This window comes from Arachis hypogaea, chromosome 11 (assembly GCF_003086295.3).
Source record: "Arachis hypogaea cultivar Tifrunner chromosome 11, arahy.Tifrunner.gnm2.J5K5, whole genome shotgun sequence".
Taxonomy (NCBI): Eukaryota; Viridiplantae; Streptophyta; class Magnoliopsida; order Fabales; family Fabaceae; genus Arachis; species Arachis hypogaea.
The window spans coordinates 1,601,269-1,624,375 of NC_092046.1; the positions used below are offsets into that span (position 1 = coordinate 1,601,269).

General features: G+C 30.6%; 3 protein-coding genes and 1 long non-coding RNA gene across 4 annotated transcripts; all 4 read left to right on the forward strand.

Moving 5' to 3' along the window:
- Positions 1 to 6: 6 nt before the first annotated feature.
- On the forward strand, positions 7 to 5,159 carry LOC140172944 (DEAD-box ATP-dependent RNA helicase 28-like). Its single transcript, XM_072207872.1, has 16 exons — positions 7 to 77; positions 379 to 457; positions 930 to 1,103; positions 1,216 to 1,364; positions 1,620 to 1,715; positions 2,115 to 2,217; positions 2,308 to 2,370; positions 2,595 to 2,656; positions 2,879 to 2,975; positions 3,241 to 3,359; positions 3,450 to 3,492; positions 3,707 to 3,808; positions 3,941 to 4,036; positions 4,155 to 4,238; positions 4,322 to 4,596; positions 4,744 to 5,159. Exons 1-16 carry the CDS (start codon positions 25 to 27, stop codon positions 4,757 to 4,759), a joined length of 1,611 nt encoding a protein of 536 aa, XP_072063973.1. The 5' UTR covers positions 7 to 24; the 3' UTR covers positions 4,760 to 5,159.
- Positions 5,160 to 7,062: 1,903 nt separating this feature from the next.
- LOC112719770 (uncharacterized) lies at positions 7,063 to 9,602 on the forward strand. Its single transcript, XR_011868014.1, has 2 exons — positions 7,063 to 7,258; positions 8,529 to 9,602. It is a non-coding gene; the product is annotated as an uncharacterized lncRNA (long non-coding RNA).
- A 1,176-nt stretch (positions 9,603 to 10,778) lies between these two features.
- LOC112719772 (protein LHCP TRANSLOCATION DEFECT) lies at positions 10,779 to 13,329 on the forward strand. Its single transcript, XM_025770461.2, has 2 exons — positions 10,779 to 11,317; positions 12,949 to 13,329. Exons 1-2 carry the CDS (start codon positions 11,021 to 11,023, stop codon positions 13,201 to 13,203), a joined length of 552 nt encoding a protein of 183 aa, XP_025626246.1. The 5' UTR covers positions 10,779 to 11,020; the 3' UTR covers positions 13,204 to 13,329.
- Positions 13,330 to 17,481: 4,152 nt separating this feature from the next.
- On the forward strand, positions 17,482 to 21,840 carry LOC112719773 (septum-promoting GTP-binding protein 1). The gene is made up of 6 exons (XM_025770462.3): positions 17,482 to 18,143; positions 18,547 to 18,667; positions 18,858 to 18,954; positions 19,061 to 19,100; positions 19,974 to 20,057; positions 21,205 to 21,840. The coding sequence occupies exons 1-6, from the start codon at positions 17,742 to 17,744 to the stop codon at positions 21,367 to 21,369; spliced, it is 909 nt and encodes a 302-aa protein (XP_025626247.1). The 5' UTR covers positions 17,482 to 17,741; the 3' UTR covers positions 21,370 to 21,840.
- The last annotated feature ends 1,267 nt before the right edge of the window (positions 21,841 to 23,107 follow it).

A 23,107-nucleotide genomic window follows, 5' to 3' on the forward strand; every position in this document is an offset into this window, starting at 1 on the left:
AGGTTGTTGTTCCGTCCTAAACGCATGCATGCAATAAGGGTCCTTATTCTTACACCAACCAGAGAGTTAGCAGTACAGTAAGTATTTTCTATTTGTTTATGGACCACTTTTGTAACTAGATGGATCGAAGTGAACATTGTTTTGGTTTTCGTCATCAAATGACAAATGGTTTCTCTTGTAATATTAAATACGATCTCATAAATTCTCATATTAAGGCTAAGGGCATGCTTTGTAGTTTGTTAAAAAATCATCAGTTTAGTTAATTATAATGAATCAAGTACTTGTGGTAGAAGGTTATAGATGTAAAATATGGTAGCGCCTTTTTTAATATACATATGTAATCTTTCTAAATATATTTATTCCTGATTTTTTTGGCAGAGTTCACAGTATGATAGAGAAGCTTGCTCAATTTACTGATATTAGATGTTGCCTGGTTGTTGGGGGTTTGTCAACGAAGGTTTGATTCTGGTTTCTTCATGATGTTGTAATTTCATATGCTTACTGTTAGGGCAAATAGAGGTCATCTGCACTCCTGCAGATGTTGAGGTACCTGTTTGGAAAAATATCAATAGCCTGGTTGCTTTTTGTATAATTCTGAAAAATGTCATGGGCCATTCCTGTTAGTTTGACATGAATAATCAATTATGGATTTCAACTGAGAGTTTCTTTCCGCTACACTGCTGGAAGTGTATTACGTTAATATAAAAGACATGTAATTCTGCAATGCATTTGATAACCAAATAGTTAATGATTTCATTTTTGGTGCTTTTTTCACGTTTTGCCTTTGTATGTTTCTAATTATGTCTGCAGGAGGATAACGCAATATGCCTTTTATTGTTTTTAAATATTTCCCTATTATAGAGTTAGTTGGTGAGGAAAACTGTGTACTTTGCTATTATACCTTAGAAGCGGTCATTTGTTTTTTCTAGGTGCAAGAAGCTGCTTTGAGATCAATGCCAGACATTGTTGTTGCTACCCCAGGACGTATGATAGACCATTTACGTAATTCTATGTCAGTGGATTTGGATGATCTTGCTGTGCTAATCCTTGATGAGGCGGATCGTCTTTTAGAGCTTGGATTTAGTGCTGAAATTCATGAACTTGTATGTTTTACTAGGATCAACAATGCAATGATCACTAAATCCAAATATGTTTTAAATTTTAATTGCTTTCAGTTTTTGGAAGAAAATGTCAAAACAGTTGGTTATTTAATAGGTTCGCATGTGTCCCAAGAAAAGGCAGACAATGCTATTTTCAGCAACAATGACTGAGGAGGTTGATGACCTTATTAAGTTGTCCCTAACAAAACCCGTGCGTCTTTCTGCTGATCCATCTGCTAAACGGCCTGCAGCCTTGACTGAGGAGTAATTTCTTCATTTTCTTTCCCTTTATATTTAATAATAATTTCATCATTCATTTCCATCCACTTCTGTACTCTATACTATGGTAGTTGGCTCTATATGTCATATTCATGCTCCTGTGGAATATATTATTTTCCCCCTAATACTGATTATGCAAATTATCAATTTATCATGTGAAACTCATTTCAAGTTAGCACAGTTTTATATTTGAGTGGAGAGTGGAGACCCTTAAAGTTAACTGTTGTTTTTCTTTTTCAGGGTGGTTAGGATACGAAGATTGCGTGAAGCAAATCAGGAAGCAGTTCTTCTTGCAATGTGCTCCAAAACTTTTACTTCTAAAGTTATCATCTTCAGGTTATATTCATTTTCCCTGCTTATTTGAATAATAGTTTCTTGGTACATGTAGTTTATTTAATTGTTAGCGATATTGACTGTAATCTGGCGTTGAATTTGCTTCTCCAGTATTCATATCAATGGAGAAGGCTGCTCTAAAGTGACATTATCCATATGTAGATTAATAGTTACTGTGTGTGATGTGTGAACCACTGGTGATTAGTCATCCATTCAGTTATTTCAATGTATAAATGATGGTTCTTCCTCCATTTGGAACATGTTTATGAAAAAATAAGCCAAAAATCTCTATTCCCACCTTTTAGATTTAAGTATACGTCCTAGCTCCTTCATTTGCACTGACTTCATTCTGCTAGTCTTATTTTCTCTAACTTGTTGATTATCTATCATCTCTATGTACAGTGGAACAAAGCAAGCTGCACATAGGTTGAAGATTATATTTGGATTAGCTGGTCTGAAAGCTGCTGAGCTTCATGGAAATCTTACTCAAGCCCAGCGCCTTGAAGTATGTTTCTTAAATTAATAAATTGGCAGTAAGGTTTGCTTAATATTTATATTTGTGTTATGCTAAGATTTTTTTGCTTATGATTGATAGGCTTTGGAACAATTCAGGAAGCAAGAAGTTGACTTTTTGATTGCAACTGATGTGGCTGCTCGTGTAAGAATCAATTAAAGTTCATTTTTCTTTTATTTGGCTATTAGTGCCACATTAGTATTAATCATTCCGTTGCCTTGTCTGTACCCTTTATATTGGGACACATAAGGATAGTGAACTTGCTTCAGTTAGATAGAAACATCCAAAGTTGTCATAGTGTCTTATTAGCTTTTTCCTTTGGAATTTTGGATATATATTTGACCCCTGTCAACGTATTTTACTTATAGGGCCTTGACATCATAGGTGTTCAAACAGTTATCAACTATGCATGTCCTCGCGATCTTACCAGGTAGAGTCTGTGATTCATGTTGTTGTCAACTCTGCTTTTGATGAATAAAATTTTGACGTTTCATGTGTTACAACTCTCGATTTCCATCCTTCAGTTTGTTTCGCTTACCTTAATTGTTACTTATTACAATATCTCATGCTGGTCTAATGGTCTTGCCTTTAACATCATTTTATTCTCTCTCTGTGTCTCCTGTTAACTTTAATCAATACATTTATTCTGAAGCTATGTTCATCGAGTGGGTCGTACAGCAAGAGCTGGCCGAGAAGGATGCGCCGTCACATTTGTGACTGATAATGACCGGTCACTTCTAAAAGCAATTGTGAGTTTCTTTCCCATGATTGTTAATTTTTTACTCCCCTTTTTCAGCTTAGTTTCATAATTTCTTCATGTCTTTTAAGATAGTATAGTTATGCAAGCTGATGCGTGATCTTAATACTAGTTATTTGGATGTTCCTAGTTGAATACCTTACTGATTCTTTGCTTAGACAAAATTGAAGTAGAAACTAAAAGAGTAAAAAGAAAGTCAGTGATTTTTATTATCCTTTTTATAATCTTTCTGTTAACGCTGGTTTTCAATTGATTAGGCAAAGAGAGCTGGTTCAAAGCTGAAGAGCCGAATTGTAGCCGAACAATCCATACATAAATGGTCTCATATAATTGAGCAATTGGAGGATCAAATTGCAGAAGTACTTGAAGAAGAGAGGTTTTTGATTGTTAATGGTTCTCTTATTTTAACTACTGTACTGTATTTTTACATCTCAAGTTCTCAAATTTTCTTCTTTTTGGGGTCCAGGGAAGAAAGAGCCCTAAGAAAAGCTGAAATGGAGGCCACAAAGGTATAGATCAGCGATTCGTTGTTTTGTTTGCTTGGAGTTTTGGGATGCCTTGGATTACAATTCTGTGTGTTCACTTCACATTATTGTTTAAGAAATAGTACTTCCTAATAGTAGTATTGTATTATGTGGCTTTGAACCTTCCATTCACACACTGCATTTTCTCATTCCTAAGATTTACCATTCAAATATAATCATGCTCTTATAAAATGGGCAGGCTGAAAACTTGATTGCTCATAAGGAAGAGATCTTTTCCCGCCCCAAAAGAACCTGGTTTGTAACAGAGACAGAAAAGAAGGTTGCTGCAAAGGCAGCAAAGGTAAAATTTCTTGTTTCATTGTTGTGATATTCCTCAAATTACAAGCAATTAGTTTTCCCTTTTTTGTGAGGTCATTATAATGCATTTTAATAGGGTTGGCTCTTTCCCTTCTATTAAATTGTTTCTTATCAGGCATCTATTAATAACGACAAGAGTTCTGGAAAGGTAATAAGTGCTCAGGAAGCCGAAGACCTCAAAATGAAGGAAAAGAGGAAGCGAGAGCGAGAGGTAAGAGGGGACCCCCTATTTTGCATGCAGCTTTTTTATTATTGTACCTATTAGGATATATATTCAAACTTGTTTCCATGCATTATTCAGTAATTGCATGGATTTTTAACCAATGCAGAAAAATTTGCCGAGAAAGAAGCGTAGAAAATTGGAAGCGGCTAGAGAGATGTTGGAAGATGAAGGAGATGATGACAAACCAGAAGTATGCACTTCCTGTTTGCATTTAAGGTTGTAATTTAATTCGTATTCCTTAACCTCTGTTGAACTTTAATACATGAACTGCAGGCTAAGGGGGCAAATAAGAAAGAAAAGGGTGGACTTTCACTTGTTGATGTCGCTTATCGACGAGCAAAAGCAGTGAAGGCTGTCAAGAAGGCAATGGATTCAGGCAAGATCGTGAAGAAGAACAAAAAGAATACCGATCGTCCTTCACGTAAGTCGTCTTCAAGGACACAGGAGATGCAGGAGCTATTCCAGGCTGACATGAAGGACAAAAAGCCGAAAAGAAGAGGTGCTGGAGCAGGAAAGAAATCTAAGAGTTCGTTCAAGAGCAAGTCAAGGTATTTACTCAAATCAATCCCATATCTTACATCTGATTAGTTTCATCTTGGTTGAGTCATAAAGTATTAACTTCTTTCTAACGTTGGTAGTTTTTCTGTATCCTGATTTATACTTGCTTTCAATATCTCATTCAAATTCTTTTTCAGGTACAAGCGCAGGTAGTTTGAGGCTAACGATCCTTATTAAAAATGTGTTCATGGAATGAAAATGCACCTGCAATGCAAGACCTTATTGTTAATCTGACATGGGTGCAAAGGCATAAGACTTGTACCATATCCAGTCACCAATGGAGGTGATTAAATGAGCAGCTCCTACCACCTGTGAGTTTTAATTGTTGCCTTTTGGTGATTTTGTGTTACCATGGTGACTGGTGGATAATCAATGTGAGAAGTTAACAATCACATCTCCCATACCCTTTTGTGAGTTTCGATTGTTGTATCATGTGAACTTCATTCATGACCCAATTTGAGTTGTGGTTTATAGCTAAATATTTATAGTTGCTCAATTTTGTAATTCAAGAATCGAATTCTAAATTTATGAATAGAGATTATTCATTGCTAAATATTTATAGTACTTGGAATGATAAGGTAGGAGTCAAATGGATTTGATTTGAACTATTAGTTTGATCTTTTGTTTGGAATTATGGATAACAGATATTACAATGTATATAAAAGTTAATAATTTTCTAGTATATACCTAAATAGGTCCCTAAGAAAATTTACATCGGACGTTTTCGTCCCTAAGAAATTTTTATTACAGAGGTTCTTGAACTTTACAAAAGTAAGACATATAGGCCATTTCATCATAGGACCTATTTGTCCAAGTAAAAACAACGGTTCTGACTATAGCAGGGATTTATATGTTTTATTTTTGTAAATTGAGGATGAAAACGTCCAGACACAATTTCTTAGGAATCTATTTGGGTATATACTCTAATTTTCTTGACACAAAAAAATCCGTTTGTTGAATATAATGTCCACTAATTTATATCAACCATGTTACTAACTTATATCAACCATGTTACACACAAAACTTCATGAGATATTAAAGCTCACATGATATGTTTAATGATATCTCATATTCCTAGTAGAACATCGCATGTAATATCACGATATTAATTATCATAAGCAACACTAGTTTTAATTTAGTTTGGGAGAACATCGCATGTAACAATCGGTTTCTTAAAATATGTAATCTGCATTAAAGAAACGTGTCATATTTGTTGGGATGAGAAATCTATCCATTTTACATCTGAAACAATTATAATCTCATGGTTGGACAAAAAAATAAGAATAAAAACAAAAACAAGACAATAATAAAAAAAATAGGAGACTATAACATGTTGATTGTGGTTTCATTCACATAAAATATAATATCAAAAGCAAAAAAGGGGGGTAGTTTGATAGAAAAATCACTTATTATTATTGGTTTTTCAGTTTTTCCTCAACTCAAATTGTTGGAGAAAAACTAATTAGTTATGAGTGTTATGGCTAATTGGCTATGATGAATCACTCAAAATCTTCTCTCTTTTCTTCATTCTCAAGACCAATTTTAAAATACAAATTCTGTTCTCATCCCCACCTAATGAAACTAAAAGTAAATATCCTTATCCAATGATGAACTAAAAATTTGAAAGAAAAAAAAAACTTTTATCTATTAATTATATCGAATTATCAATTGCTTTCAACATGTTATTCACTAATTTCTATTAAACGAAATATTTTTCTATCCAACTTTTAACTCTCCATGATTAACCCAAGCTATATGTAGACTTAATTGTGTTAGGATGTAAATTCTAATTTATTTTTAACTCATAATATTGATGTTATCGAGCCATTTGAATATAGTTTAGTTGGGTGTGGATACATTATATATTATCACCATTTTTAATATATATTTTATGATGATAATTTGTTTAATAATGATTAATTTTTATTATACACTTTAAGTAGTTGTATTAAAAAGTCTAATAAAAAAATATTCAGCAACAATATAAAATCCTCTTCTATTCTCAGGCCATAGCAATTACTATCTTTCAATCGCTTTTTGTGCTCTGAAGATGAATAAGAGAGCTCAAATTAAAATGATTAAAAAAAAATTAAAAGCACGTGGAAATTTGATTTGAAAATTAACCTCGCCGTACCACACCTACAATGAACCCGACAGGGTTCAAAATGAAAAATAATGACAAAACTTTTGTCCAAAGTTGGAGGATTAGATATGATTTTGTCTGTTTAGTTGAATTTTAAACTTTTAAGTAAATTAATATAAATAAATGGAAAATTTTTAAGTATATTGAAAATATCGGTATTTCAGTTGTTTTAACCGTTGGTTTCAATTAATATATATTATATATATTTTTTATAATTTAAATCAACTGTTAAAACAATTGAAACAAAAATGCACTTAAAACTCTTCTTAAATAAATAAATAAATAAATAATATTTTTGTTTGGAGCCTATGTGGTCCAAAAAAAAGTTGCCTAAAACAAAGGGAAGTTTCACATTCTTGCATTTAATGCCAACTTCCCTAAGCACACAGGATTTTGCAAAAAAGATTACAACTTTATAATAATGTTGAGAAAAATATTATCTGGGTTTGTTTCAAATCTGCAACTTTGAAACCATGGAGCTGTGAATTTCTGAACTGCAATGCTTGTAGGTAACATAACCTAGCTTTCTTTTCATTTTCCTTTGAATCTTATTAACTGTATTACATTCTGCATCTAAAAATTTATGACATTTCTGCTGTGTAATAATTTGAAGCTATTTGATTAAGTTGAAGTTAGTGGTTTTGCATTGCTTGTAGGTTTTTTTTTTATCTTTTGTGATTGTAGTGTTTTTCTGCTTTCTGGATCAGTTGCATTTCCTTTTTATTTCATTTTTCTTTAAAATTTGTTATTTCCCCTTTTCTTTTTCACTTTGGACTCAGTTGCTTAAAGATAATAAGTTGTTGATATTACTCTCAGCCTCATATTATGTATGGTTGTAGTAAGAACATCATGCATTCTGAAATAAATCTTATCTTTTTTTTTTTCTGCTTAGTTCATTAAGTTTTGGTGTTTCCGGAAAATTGGTTTGCTTATCCTTGGTTTGTATTTAAAAGAAAAAAAAAAAGATGTAGTAGTTAAGTGTGGCAGAGGTGATACATGATAGGCCTCAATAGCGTCGTTTGATCATGTAGCCGACCCTACCTAGTGGGACAAGGCTTTGTTGTTGGTGGGGTCGGCTACATAAATCAAATGACGCCATTGAGTTCTATCATGTATCATGTCTACAGAGAGACCGTTTACATGTAGATCTCATTTGACCACCTCATGGATGGTCTTTCTAGGTCTTCCTCTGCCTTTCACCTCTTGTCCATCTTCCATCTCATCCACCTTCCTGACTCGGTGCTCTGTCGGTCTTCTTCTCATATGTCCAAACCACCTGATAGGCGATTCTACCATCTTTTTCACCATAGGTGTTACTCCAACTCTCTCTCTCTTATATCTTCGTTCCTTATTCTATCCAATCGCGTATGACCAGTAATATGATAGATTAAAAAAGAAAAAAAGAACTGCAGCCTGGGCACAAGCATTCCATGTTAACGCAGGTCCGGGAAAAGGTCACACCAAAGGATGAAATGGTAGGTTGTAGGCAGCCTTTGATAATTGTACCTGTAGCTAATTCTATGGCTTGAACAACGACTTATCAAAATCGACTAATTTGATTCGAGTCGGGCTGGTGTCGGCTATGGAGTAAAACTTTGCCCTTTTTTCTAAACACATTACACAATACTCGAATTCAAGACTTAGTTAAGGGAAACAAGTATAGATCACATGAACAAACCAATCATTGGTTCTTGTTATAGCACTTTATTTTCAATCTTACATTGTAAAATTGATTATTCTAATTACTTACTAATTTAGTGAAAAATCTGATCATAGCAGGACAGTGAAGTGGGAATCTCCATTTCAAAAACATTGAGCATTTTGGATCTTTTATTGAAGCTAACAGGAAGAAGATAAGGCACAATCAATGGAAGGTATCAAGATCAAGAATGGAGAAGAACTAATCAAAGTAGGAACTACAGGCACAATCAGTTCACTGATGATGAAAGAATTGGATCAAAACTCTGCTGCACCAAACCAGCAGATACCTTCTTCGCTAAGTAAGCCTCAACAACTGTCTACTTCGGTTGCAGCCGGAAATCCTGGGAAACAACTACAACCAAGGAAGTCATTAGATGAAGCCAGCAGCAGCGGAAGCTCTGGGATTGCCACGAAAACAAGACTCAATGGTAGGCATAATAGACATCGAATACCAATGCTAAATTCGGATGGTTTTCCGGCAGAGAGAACTTCGATTAAGCATAGAAATAACAAGAAGAGATCCAACATTGTTGAAGTGGTGGACATTAAATGTGGCCATCCCAATAAAGCTTGGGGTAATCCTATATCGAATTCGCTCAAGAAGCTCGGATTCTCAAAGCTTTCGGAGAGCATTGTCTAAAAGTTGAAGCCCCAATTTGTCTGATAGAGAAGCTTGCAACACTTTGTCTGAGACCAATACTGATTGATGTGATTCGAGCCGGCTAAAGTACTTGATTTCTTGCTTTCTAAGAAACCCAAATATTCCTATGGTGCCTATAATTTTGTAAGGAGGAAATTCAGCAATTTCTGTTGTGTAAAGGAGAATGAAGAGTCTTCTGATTGAGGAAGGGTGGAGCATGCAGATTGTAAGGCATTTTCTTAGGTTTGGTAACATTTAGTTTCATATGAACTTGCCAAGTTATGTTCATAAGTTGTGGCAATCTGAATTATATAACTTTGTGGCAACACATTGCTTCCAAAACAGGTGCTAGTGTCATAATTTACAAAATACAATGAAAGTTTATGTCTAGATTTATAATAAAAAACACTTCATATATACTAAAGAGGAGTATTAGGGGCCAGCAACTTCTGTGATTTGTAGCCATTAAGTAGTCATTAATGATATTTTTAACGGTGTGAGATTTCATCCAATGGTGTGAGATTATTCACTTTTCTTTTGCTGATTACATATTGGCCAGAATTTAATAAAGTTGCTGGTCCGTAGACTTTTCCAATACTAAAATTCATCCGCCAATTCAGGCATTATATATTTATTTATGTATTTTTTTCAACTAAATAATTAACTATCAGAATAATGAAACATTTGATAGATGAATAATTAAACTTTTTTACATTAATATAATAAAAAATTTATAAGATGCCAAATATGTATTTAGACGGTAGCTAATTGAAAATTAATTTTTAATATACATATAACATTATTGGTTTATAATGTATAAGAATGTTTAGTGTAATATTTTTGCATAATTTTGTCGCTGAAGTTAAAGAATTACAATTTCAAGTAGGAGTAGATTGGATCAATTAGTGGTTTGTAGTTGCATATGTAAACACATAATCATTTAGCCTACGTTTAGTTTTAAAAATAAAACAAGACAAGATACTGAAAATAAGACATAAAATATATAAATACAAAAATTAATATTTTATATTTTATTTGATAATAAATAAAAATAAATTATAAAAATTTAATTTAATTAATTTTTTTATTTAAAAAATTTGAAAAAAATATAATAATAAAAAAATTATTATAAAAAATTAATAAAAAAATATAAAAAAAATAAAAAAGTTATGTCTGTTACTAATATTGCTGTATTTTTTTATTAAAATAAATATAAAATATACTAATTTAATATATCTATATATAATATCTTTATTTATATCTTATTTATCAAATATAATTTTATATTTCTATATCTCTAATTAGTATCTCGTACTTGTCTATGAGTAATAGTTCAAATGGCATAATCTCCCCATACTCAATTAAGAGGTTGCGGATTCGAATCTCTTATCTTTGAAAAAAACAAAAATAGTATCTCGTACTTATAAATAAACATCGTCAGTGTAGTTATGTAAAGTACTATGAAGGACAAAACAACTGCTATTTGCATTCTTTATAGAAAAATCAGTGGTGTGCATGTGTCTAACAAGTGATTATATCTTGCACTTTTTATAGCCAATAATAATCAAACCATTATTTATTTTTATTATTATATTTATTGGAAAGTACAAATATGCCAGCTTAGTGATGTGTCCATGTGTGACTCATTTTTGAGATTCAGATAAAGAGGAAAAAAAAAAAGTACAAAAGATCTTTTGGCCCAAATAATAGTTTTAAGGCTGCACAAAAATCTAAACAAAAACTATGGATTCAGATACTAAAACCAATCAAATGTGAAGGGCCCAAAATTATTTTTTTCACATCAATCCCAAAAACAAAAAAAAAAAAACATCATTTGATTGTTGGTGATTCTCTCAGTTTCTGACATGTGGATGGATAACACACTCAGAAGAAGTGAAACTAGTTCTTGAGACAAACTTTGAACACAGCAATGGCTTCTATCACATGCATCACCCACCAACCCATTACCACTTCTTCTTCTTCTTCTTCTAAGTCTAAGTCCTGTTTGGCTTCCACAAACAGGTTGGGTTGTTGTGAGTTTCTTGGAAGCAGAAAAAGGGTTGGATGGTTGAGAGTCACAAACTCTGCTATTATTATGATTGGACCCTCCAATGGTTCCAAATCCACATGCTGGTTCAAGTTTGGTAAGAATGGTGTTGATGCTGAAGGTGCTGGAATTTATGGTAGCCAGAGCCGTGATGATTTTGATAGAGATGATGTTGAACAGGTTCTCATCTCATTTCATTTCTATATACACTTTTATCCAATTTTTTATGTCATTTGTGTAATAAATAATGATGCCAGTTTTAATCCAATTTCAATGTCATATAACAAGCAAAAGAGAAACTTGAGTAAACTTGGTCCAATATGATGATAATTGTTGTGGCAATGCACATAAAAGATTGAAAATTTTTGTTTTTTTTATTTTGATTTTCAGTGTTTTCTGATGTCATGATTTTGTGAAGAGTAAATAGCCATTTCCGACCATGAAAGATTGTATCCTTTTGAATGTTAGAAATGGTAGAAGTGAAAATTTAAACAAACAAAAACACTGATAATGAAACACAGAAAAGAATGAAAATGCAAACTAAAAGCACCATTTTTTAGATCACAATAAAAATGGATTTGTTGGTTTACATTGTGATAATAAACAATAAAAAGATAAAATCACTCTGCAGTGAGAATGTTAGATGACACTTTATATCATACATATTTGGGATATAATATATATGATGACTTCTTGTTTGAAAATTTTGCATCTTAATCACTGCATAGTTCTGTCAAATTTCTGTTAAGATGACTTACATACAGTGAGTAAAGATAAGATATGCATGGTTTCCATGAAACAATTTTTCTCAAAAGCTTAAGCTATTAGGTAAAGCCTTAAAGGCACATGAATGGTAAATCCAATAAAAACATTGCAACTTTGTTTAGAATCTTCTCTCTTCAATTCTGCATTTGAGTATACATATATATTTTTTGTAAGGACTTCAGAAATCAGAATCAGGGCCAGCTACTATCTCTACACTGGAAGATCTTGATGTTTAACTCGATGCCATTTCGTCGCTATTTCCTTTGTTCTACTATTTCGAATGGTTTTAATACCTTTCTGAGTTTATAATTAGGACAACACTATTACTGAATATGCTGTTAATATGCTTTTCCACCTTCTTTAATGTTTGTTGACTGTCATATTCTTAATTGTGTTTTGTGAATTCATTTTTGGAAGCACCATCTTTGGTAATTGCAAGTTATTCGGCACCTGGTCCCTTAAATAAGGACTCAGATTTGAGTACTTTAGATGGAAATCTAGTGCTAAGATTAGTTAGAGTTTAGTGGATTTCGGATATTCATAGGTTTGTGTTAGACCCCTCTTTGAGTCGGTCCATGACTCCACAAGAGAATGCCCTTAGGCTGCGTTTGTAAGGGAGAATGAGACTAGGAGACAGAGACTAAACTAAGTCTCTGTATTGTGTTTGGTGTAAAATGTATTGGACTGAGTTATGTCTCGGTACTATGTTTAGTTTAAAATAAATATGGATATTAAGGGGTAGATTTGGGATTTGAAAAATCAAATGAGGGTATTTTTGAAAAGAAATATTATTAAAGTTTCAATCTCCATTGATAAGACATTAGGGTAGTCCATATATTTATAGACCTAATCAAGAAATTAATCCCTAATAACCCATTATAGCTCTAATTCTAATTAGAGCCTAGTTACTATTGGACTTAGGGTGTACCACTTTTGACTCTAAAAAACAGTTTTGAAACAGAAATTGTGTGTGATTGAGAAATGCTTTTAGGATTCTTTTACACTAGTAAGAAACTTGATATTCATATCATAATACATTTTTACAGTATTTCAATTATATGGGGATGCTTGCGGTTGAAGGAACATATGATAAAATGGAGGCTCTTCTAAACCAAAACATCCACCCTGTGGACATCCTACTGCTCTTAGCTTCCTCAGAAGGTGACAAGCCTAAAATCGAGGAACTCCTGCGAGCCGGAGCGAAATACGATGTAAAAGACGCCGATGGTCGAACGGCGCTAGATAGGGCTAGTGATGAAATCAAAGATTTCATTGTTAATTTTTCAGTGCAAAGAGCATGATGAGTAGTTTGTTTCCATTCCATGCTAGTTCAGCCAGCATAGTTTTTCAGACTATGATAACTCTTGAACTGTGCTAGTTTGGTATTATTTTAGCCATTTATCACAAGCAATTAAGCATTTAATCCATATCAGTCTTTAGTATCTATAAACTCATGACTAAGCTTAGACTACTAATTACACTCATCTCGAGTTAAGTCCTGAAGTAGTCTTTGAGATTGATCGTGTGCGCTAAAATGTCTCTAAGATTCGAATGCATCAATTACGTATCTGATATTGTCAAAATGCACTATGTTATTTTCTAACGACTTGATGAGTCACTTGATAGAAAAGGGTTGAGGGATTAACATAATGTACTTTTACAAATTTCAAGGACGTAATTGGTATAATTGAATCTTGAGACTATTTTAGTATATCCCATCATTTTGATGGACCCTTTAAAACTTAACTCTATTCATATCTCTTGAGGTTTTATGCATTAGTTGCAACCGCTTCCTATTTGTGCGTGTGACATTGACCTTCTCTAAATTCTCTTTTAAAGGAGGATAGTGTTTTGTTTAAAAGGACATTTAGTTTTATATTTTATAAAATATAGAAGTATTGAATGGATTGTTTGATGAGAGCAAGATCAATGTTTGTTATTAAAAATAGACAAAGATCAAGTTAAATTTTAGAGATGGAGTATAATTTGCCATAAATATATATATTTTTTTCATGATATGAAAAAAATGCATGCCATGTGAATGTCTTTCAATTCAAGATGTTGATTCAATGATTGCTTAGAGGATCACCACCAAGGAGTGGAATAAAATCTATTATTTTTTTGACATTGATAAATGAGGTTGATAGAGTATCATTTAAATATAAATAAATTTAATTATTTTATTGCTCTTATAATTTTATCAAATTTATAATTAAGTTTTTATATTTTTTTAATTAGTTTCGTATACTGTTATAATTAGGTTTTTTTTAGTGTAAAAATTATTAGAGTTAAATATTTTTTCATAAATTAAAAGTATACATAGTTAAAAATTTAATTAAATTTTATATCACATATTTTTTGTGATATACTATTAATTTTAATATTTTTTATATAAAAAAATTTAATTACAAAATTAAAAACAGTATAAAAGTTTAATTAAAAATTTAATAAAACTATGAAGATTATTTAAGTAATTAAATCATATAAATATCCTATATTGCATTTTCATACATCTGACATGTCTTATAGAATTTTGTGAACACAATTCCACATCACAAAACCTAACTTTCAAAGTTAACTTAACTTTCCAAAAAATAACATCCAATTATCCATAGATCAAATAAAGTCAATATGCAAAGAACAATACTAGCACTCAAGTATACTAAACAGTTTACACGTACTAAATGGTTTGTGAATAGCATCATTCAATTTTGAAATCCGTGTGCTTTTCACTTTCTTTATTCTGTTTGTCAACATGTGCCATCAACACCTTGCACAAACATTTTTGTACACATAATTGCTGTTAGTTGATGACTTAGGATAATATTTATCTGCATCCTAATCTTACTCAATTATTATAAACGACAGAGATCACATAATAATTACTTGTAACTAAGTGGAATTATTTTTATTTTGTCAGAGCTATTTCTGACGAGAGAATATTTATTAATTCATATTATAAAAAAAATTATATATATCAAGAAATTGGCGTAGCATTTTATTTTTATTTTTTACAAGAAGTATAAAAAATATAGTTTTAAAATATAGTTGCAAAAAATTTTATTTGGCATTTTATTTGTATTTTTTACAAGAAATTGGCGTAGCATTTTATTTTTATTTTTTACAAGAGGACATGTTAATTATTTTATATTTCTGGTTTTATTTTTATTTTTATTTTTTAAAATTTTGTATTTTAAATTTTAACTTTAAATTTTTTATTATTTTTTATTTTTTATTTATATAATACCGGGTTAATCAGTTCAACCAGTAACCCACCAATTGAATCAATAACTCAATAATCTAGTAGTCTGATCAGTTCAATTATCGGTTCGATTCTGATAATATAGAGTATAGTTAAAAAATACATTATAAAAAATAACACACACATTTAAAATCGCCATTTTTTTTAGTGAAAAGGCTCTGTTGAGAAACTGAATTTATTTTGATTCATTAGACATTAATGGTGATAACAACAACAGCATGTAACATATCACAAATAAAAATATATTTCATACTAAAATAAAATAATTATTCATTTGTTAACATTTTAATTAAAATGAGATAAAAGTCTTGGAAATATATAGCCTTTTAATTGCATGTCCTACTTATTATGTATAATATTTTTGTTTTGAGTTTACACATTTCCTTATGCTTATTAATAAAATATAATGTAAATTAGGAGGACGTAATATATATAATCTCAATTATTTATCCAATCTTTTTTTGGTTGCCCACTATTAGGCAAAGAACTAAAATTCAAATCTCGACATTTATTTAAGTGGACGAATAAGTTGATTATTCGATTAATTTAAGTTAGTTTATTTATGATTTAATTATTCTGTTAATCACTATAGTTTCACTTAATTTTTAATTATATTTGTATACATTTTTTTTAATTGAGTCTTTATATCATATAAAATTTTATAATTAAGTCCCTACCGTAACAAACATGATAGAATTAATGGAATATTTCATTAAACAAAACGAATATACCTAACATTTAATTGAATATTCTGTATAATTTAATAGAATATTCTGTAACGTTTTTAATTTTTTGTCACGGTAAACACTTAGTTACAAAATTTAATATGATATAAAGACTTAATTAAAAAAAATATATAAAAATTTAATTAAAAATTCAATAAATTATACAGATAGAGAGAATAATTAAATCTTTATTTATTTATCCAATCTAAATTAATTAATACATGCATGGGTTTGTATTTCTTTTTTTTCCCCCACAAGATGTGGACATGTGGTCTTCCCACTTGGCCATGGAAGGTGATAGGAAGGACTGAAGAAGTGACATTGGTTTCCACAAGACTTGTCTCATTGTACTTTATAAAATAAAATCTATTATTTTCATCCATTAGAATAACACAATGGAAGCCTCGAAGACATCGAAGAAAATAAAGCTCATCAAACTATTGTATGTATTTGTTTCGGTCTTATTATACATTAAAAACATGCATGCTTATGGAGGAAGTTATTTTAAAATACTTCAATAACAAATTTTAAGTTATCATATAATTATGTTTAACATTTTAATTTTGTCGGATGAAGTTAGTTTAGGAGGATACAATATTATTTATTTATTTTAAAAACTACAAAATTTGAAAGTCAAAATAATAGTTTGTTCTCTTTATATATATATATATTTGGATTAACTTCAATAATTATCAACTTAAATAAGAAAAAACCTTCAAAACATTCCACATATTGAAATTCCAACTAGTCAACACAGAATTAATTGAGATTAGTCGTTGTATTTCACTATTGGTATCTTGACATTATAAAAACATTGTATAAATACTAAAATTTATTACTAAATCATTATATATATATATAAGTATTATTTTAATTTTTTTTAATAAAGTAATAATTATTATCTTCTAAAATAATTAAATTTGTTGTAATAAAATATCACATTTTCTCATAATAACATGATCAATTTTTTTTATAAATACAAAAAATATAATTTAATATTAATATTTTTGTTTCAATTATAAAATAAATCTAATTACATTTTAAATTTTTAATATAAAACTTAATTATATTATTTATATAACTTGTTATAAATATAAAAGGGTGATCATTCCATATTATTAGTACCGTTATAAAAATAAAAATATTATGTGTATATTAAAATTCAATTATTAAATTAATTATTACATATTTTTATATAAATATTTATTATATAATTTTTAATATATTTTTATTATTATTAATTAATTTAATAACTAATTTTGTGTGTGCAACTAATACAATACTTATAAGGGTAGCGTTTGGTAGAGAGACAGAGATAGAAAAACTAAGATTGAGAGACAGAGACTAAGAGACAGATATTGAAATAAATTTTAGTATTTTTGTTTGGTAAAAAGTAGGAGACAGAAATTGAAATAAGAATGAAATTTTAATTTAATTTGTACAAAGAATAAAATTGAAATGAATGTATTTTAAGTATAAAAATGTTATTAAAGTTTCAGTTTTTATCTCTAAAAATTTTAGTCTCCTATGTCTACTTTTTAGAAGTACTGAACTACTAAAATTTTGAGAACAGAAACAAAAATTTTAGTACCAATCTCTGAACTAACAAACATAATACTAAATTTCAATTTTCCAATCTCTATGTCAGTCCCTCAAAACAAACGCTACCTAAAAGAAGACGTAGACTTGGAAATTTAGAATCAAATCCTCATTAGACTACTTTTCTAAGTTCTAATTCTAAGTTCTAACATATTGGGCGGCATAATAAGAATCTATGCCTACTTAACAACAATAATGGGACCCAAAACAAGGAGAAGAAACTGAAAAACCCAAAAAAAAAAAAGAAGAAAAAATGGAGCTACGACCTTCTCTGAGTCTGAGACAAAAATCCAGAAGAACAAGAACCAAAACACACGACACAGCAACGACCATGACTCAGCTCAGAAACACAATCGAACTTCAATGGAGCTTCTTCTTCAATAAAGTCTCCTTTGTTGGTCGTTTATGCTTCCACTTTGTTTGGGACAGGATCTTGTCTTGCTCTCTAAGTTCACCACCAAGACCTCCTTCTTCTTCACGTTACCAGAGACTTTCCCTCCGCCGTGAGTCTCCGGTGGACGACGACGGAGGTGAGGGGATCATGCAGGGGACAAGAAGGAGCTGTGGTGGTGGTGGGTATGACTCAGATTCTGATTTGGTGAATCTCAAGATTAGTTTGTTTGGTGATTGCCATATTGGAAAAACTAGCTTTGTGGTATGTAACTATGTATATATATATCTTAAGAACACTTTTCTAATTTTTTTTTCTTTTTTAAATTCTGGGTTTCATTTGTTTTAGTAAAAAAGTTTAAATTTTTAATGTTTTTATTTTTTGGGGTAAATTAAAACCATTAAAAATATTGATTTTTGGCTATCCTCTTCATCTATAGTGAGTAGGAATTAAGAAAGTAAATTTTTTTTTTGTTTTTGCTGCGGTTGCATGTTTTTTTCATTGGAATAATTTTGGGTTTCATTTGTTTTAGTAAAAAGTTTAAATTTTTAATGTTTTTGTTTTTTGGGGTAAATTAAAACAAATAAAGATATTGATTTTTAGTTACCCTCTTAATTTATAGTGAGTAAGAATTTAAGAAAGTAATTTTTTTTTTTTTTTCATTCAGATCAAGTATGTAGGGGATGAGCAAGAAAAGAGGAGCTTGAATATGAAGGGACTTAATCTGATGGACAAAACTTTATCTGTTAATGGAGCTAGAATTTTGTTTAGTATATGGGATGTTGCAGGTGATGATGATTTGGTTCAATTTCCCTCCTTATCTCTTTCTCTCTATCTTTTAATTCATATTTTATTTATTTATTTTGAAATTTTTTGTTTTTTAACACAAATATCTCATTAAGGGTTTGACTTGCAATTAAACTCTTTTTGGATTTTGAGGGTCTTGATTGAAAGTTATTTTATGGTCTATATATGTAGGTGACAAAGGGTCATTGGATCAAATTCCCATGGCTTGTAAAGATGCAAATGCAATTTTGATTATGTTTGATCTCACAAGTAGATCCACACTAAATAGGTAGGTTCATAATCTATCTATCTGTTAGGTTTTCTACTGGGATTTTTTAGTAACAATTGCAGAAATGAGTTTTGAGTTTTTGCACTTTTTGGGGTTTGTTTTGCAGTGTTGTTGGATGGTATAGTGAAGCAAGAAAGTGGAATCAGGTACCAAAACATTAGTTTTTTAAGAATGGCTTAAACTATAGGAAGATTTTCAAGTGTATCGTCATACCGGTGTATCAGTAATTTTTAACCGTTGATCTTAATTATATATATTATATATATTTTTTATAATTAACATCAACGGTTAAAAATTACTGAAACACCGGTATGACGGCACACTTGAAAATTTTCCTAAACTATAAGTTTAATTTGATACACTTGTTATTCAATCAGATTTATGCTTTTAGATTTTTTTAAGTTGTGGGTTTGAAAAGTAGTTCCTTTTGCTGATGTGTCAATACACGATTGGTTGTCTGTGTAAAAAATTCTTTATACTGACACTGCATTCAAATTGAATTCTTAAACTATTGTTTCAAATTTAGTTGGATTAATTGTTGGTGAAATCAATAAATTGGTATCATCACTCATTAAACTTTGGCTCCAAATGCTTTTTACATGGAAAAGCTTTTAAAAGGGTACAAAAGAAAACACTTCATACATGCATTTCTGTTCATAAAAGATGGAACTTTAATTTACCATTATGATCAATAATCGACTTCAATTTGTCATAAAAACTATACAAAGAAATTAAAGGTGCTGATTTGTTGATAAAAAGGCATAAAGGTGATTTATCTAGTAATTGTTCTAGGAAGAGTTTCAGGTATACCAGGAACACCGGTGTTCCAGTTATTTTAACCGTTAATCTGAATTATAAAAAATATATATAATATATATTAATTGAAATCAACGGTTAAAACAACTGGAACACCGGTGTTTTCCGGTACACTTGAAATTTTTCCATTGTTCTATATGTCATATACCATTCAATCATTCAAATTTGAAGTTTTTGAAGTCCATTTTTTTTTCCACTTGCAGACTGCAATTCCCATTCTAATAGGAACCAAATTTGATGATTTTGTTAAACTTCCCCCTAATGTGCAATGGACCATTGTAACACAGGTAAATAACTAATTATTTATTGCACCTTATGCAAAAGTAGAAGATAATCCATACATTTTATTTCCGGTTATGCTAGAGAGACTGAAAAAAAAAAAAAAACAGAACTTGCCTTATTTAGTATTCATTAATTATTAATGAATACTAAATAAGACAAGTTCTGACTGTTTTTGGCTATTTTTTTTTGTTACTGAACATTTCCGTTTTCTTTCTATCCTCTTAATCACTTATGTTGTGCCAGTGATTGATTTCTTTGTCTTGACATTTTCTAAAATAAATGCATATATGATATGATGCAAACATAACACTCATTGATTGCCATATTTCCGCGTTATGCTTCTAAAATTTGGGTCCTACACTCCTACTTATTGATTAAAGCAATATCCAATGCTCCCCTATTTACTCCTTTAGATAAAGTGTCACTTTCTATATATGCCTTAGCTTTATTTATTTATGAATAATAAATATCCCAAATTGGTTTTGGAAAAATTTTTAGTTGGATAATGTGAATGAGTCTGCATCGCTAAAATTATTCGATTAGTCTTTTTATGTAGACAAATAATTTGATGTGAGGATTAATTTGTTTTTGAAATAAAATTTTGGAGATTGATTTTGTAATTAAATTTTGCCGGAAACTATAGTGTTTGACACAAAATTTCTTAGAGACTGATTTGAAATATTATTTTCATTTATTTATTTATTTATGGGTTTATGAAGTTTCTAGTCCTAATTTGTGGTTTGTGTCTTTCTATTTATTATTAATTTAGTTTCGGTCCAAAAATTTTCAAAAATAGGTTAAGTTGGTTCTTATTATCGTCAACATACAAATTAATTTAGAGATTAGTACGGAAAAAATGTATAGTTTAGCCAACTTAGGTTGGTTGAGTGTCAGTTCACTCACTCGCTTAAGTAAGTGTCGAGGGTTCGAATTCCGTCTTGTACATGTAACAACCCATTGGCCAGCGATAGACCCTTAAATGGAGCTTAGATTTGCGACGGATAAGTCTTTGACCTGTCGGATCGGATTGGGGGATACCGTAGGCAACCAAATAAAATGAAAAAACTTATTTAACATTTTGTTTATTTGTTTTTGAAACTTTTAGTTCAACTTTAACTTGGTGATAATAGTGCATTTATTTTCTTGATTCAGGCTAGGGCTTATGCAAGGGCAATGAAAGCTACCCTTTTCTTCTCAAGTGCAACTCACAACATTAATGTGAACAAAATCTTCAAGTTCATAATGGCCAAGCTCTTTAACTTGCCATGGACAGTAGAAAGAAACTTGACTTTGGGAGAGCCCATTATTGATTTCTGAAATATGTTTTTTTGCTAATGTAAATAGTTGCATAGAGGAAAACAACAACAACATCAAGTGAAAAGAAAAGAAAAGAAAAAACATGATTCGCCAACACTCTCACCTTACATAGTAACCACTCTTGTTAGGAGTAAATTACATATCCTCTCGAAAAATGTTATTTGGACATAACAATTTTAGGAGACTGTATCGATATATTCTCGTCTAGTGGTAGATGAGAGTAGTTGATACAGTCTTCTATGATATGGTTGTTATGTCCGGGTGACATTTTTTGTTCTCATGAGGCTACTTTGACTAAATCTTAGAAGGTGAGATGGGTGTGACTGAATTCTCTTCCACCCTCATTTCTACCTCAATGTTCCATTGCAATGGCTAAGGTTAAAAGCATAGCCATTCAAGTTTAACTTATAGGAGGTATAGAAGGAGCTGAGTAAAAACATGAGAAATAGAAAGGTAGATTGCATTGACAAAGATCCTTTTTGCTTTTGAATTTTCAACACTCATGGTGAACCAATTTATGTACATTTTTTTTGGGGTTTAATTGAGCAATTTTAACGTATTAATGGTCAAAATAATTTCTAAAAAATTAGACGTATGTTAATTTAGTTTTTAAAAATTTATCTTTTTTAAAATTAAATGATAATATGTGACATAAATTATAAACACCTATATTTAACTTTTAAGAGCAAATTGTATAGGTCTTGAAGATAGGGTTATTGAAAAGAGAAAGTACGCGAGACAATGATTTTAGTATACAATGTGCGCAATAGAATTAAAAAAGAAAAATAAAACTAAAACTAAAAATATATTATTAATTATTTAATTTCAAGTTTTAAATTTTGAAAAATTAGGATTAGTATTTAAATTCATTCACACTACGTACGGTTATTTCCACTAACACCGTCTCCACCTCCGCCGGTTAGCCTGACGCGCATCATCCTCTGCTGCTGTTTTCGCGCGGCAGCCATCATCATGGACAGCAACCTCCGCCGCTGCAACCTCCGGCCGACTGTGCCGCCGACGCCATCACGGGTTCTGGCATATGTCGCCAAAAACTCAATGACGTCACTGTTTGAATTAATTGTGTGAGTATGGTAGATGTAACGCATGCGTGTTTAAAGGCAATATCAAATCAAATACTCAATTGCTTACTTTTGATTCTCACTCATGTCTTCGCTTACTTTTGATTCTCACTCATGTCTTCTCCTATGTTCAAGCTTTTTTTTTGTTTATCCAGTTTTATAGTTACATCAAATCATAAGACTCATGTGTCAAATTATACATTTTCTCTTTTTTTTTTAATAAAAAATAAATTGTTGGATGATCACAGTTGTTTCTTTTATTTATTCATCTCCTTCTTCTTCTATTTTAATGGTCAATTTAAGATGGTCATTTTAGTAGGTATGCGGATGGTTATTTTAATTTTATGTAGATGATTATTTTGATTAGATTGAATTTAGTTATATATAATTAAAATATGTTGGATGTTCAATTCATTAGGTATGAGAATGATTATTTTTATTCTTAAGTGGATGGTTATTTTTACTAAGGGTGAGTGGCGTGTGGCAAGCCAAGCAGCGATGGTGAAATAGGATGATTATTGATGAAGGTGGGGTGGCCGCCGGTTGAAAAAGAAGAGAGTATTAGAGTGAAATGCTTTGTAAATTAAGATTTCATATGGTTATTTTTTTAAAATAACTAATTAGATTTTTTAATAATTTGAAATTTGAAATTGGTG

Coding starts and splice junctions, on each gene's coding strand:
- LOC112719772 (XM_025770461.2), top strand. CDS start 11,021: ATGGCTTCTATCACATGCATCACCCACCAACCCATTACCACTTCTTCT. Junction 11,318..12,948: donor ATAGAGATGATGTTGAACAG/GTTCTCATCTCA, acceptor ACATTTTTACAG/TATTTCAATTATATGGGGAT.
- LOC112719773 (XM_025770462.3), top strand. CDS start 17,742: ATGGAGCTACGACCTTCTCTGAGTCTGAGACAAAAATCCAGAAGAACA. Junction 18,955..19,060: donor AGTAGATCCACACTAAATAG/GTAGGTTCATAA, acceptor TTTGTTTTGCAG/TGTTGTTGGATGGTATAGTG. Junction 20,058..21,204: donor AATGGACCATTGTAACACAG/GTAAATAACTAA, acceptor TTCTTGATTCAG/GCTAGGGCTTATGCAAGGGC.
- LOC140172944 (XM_072207872.1), top strand. CDS start 25: ATGCATGCAATAAGGGTCCTTATTCTTACACCAACCAGAGAGTTAGCA. Junction 2,218..2,307: donor CTCAAGCCCAGCGCCTTGAA/GTATGTTTCTTA, acceptor TATGATTGATAG/GCTTTGGAACAATTCAGGAA. Junction 3,360..3,449: donor GAAGTACTTGAAGAAGAGAG/GTTTTTGATTGT, acceptor TTTGGGGTCCAG/GGAAGAAAGAGCCCTAAGAA.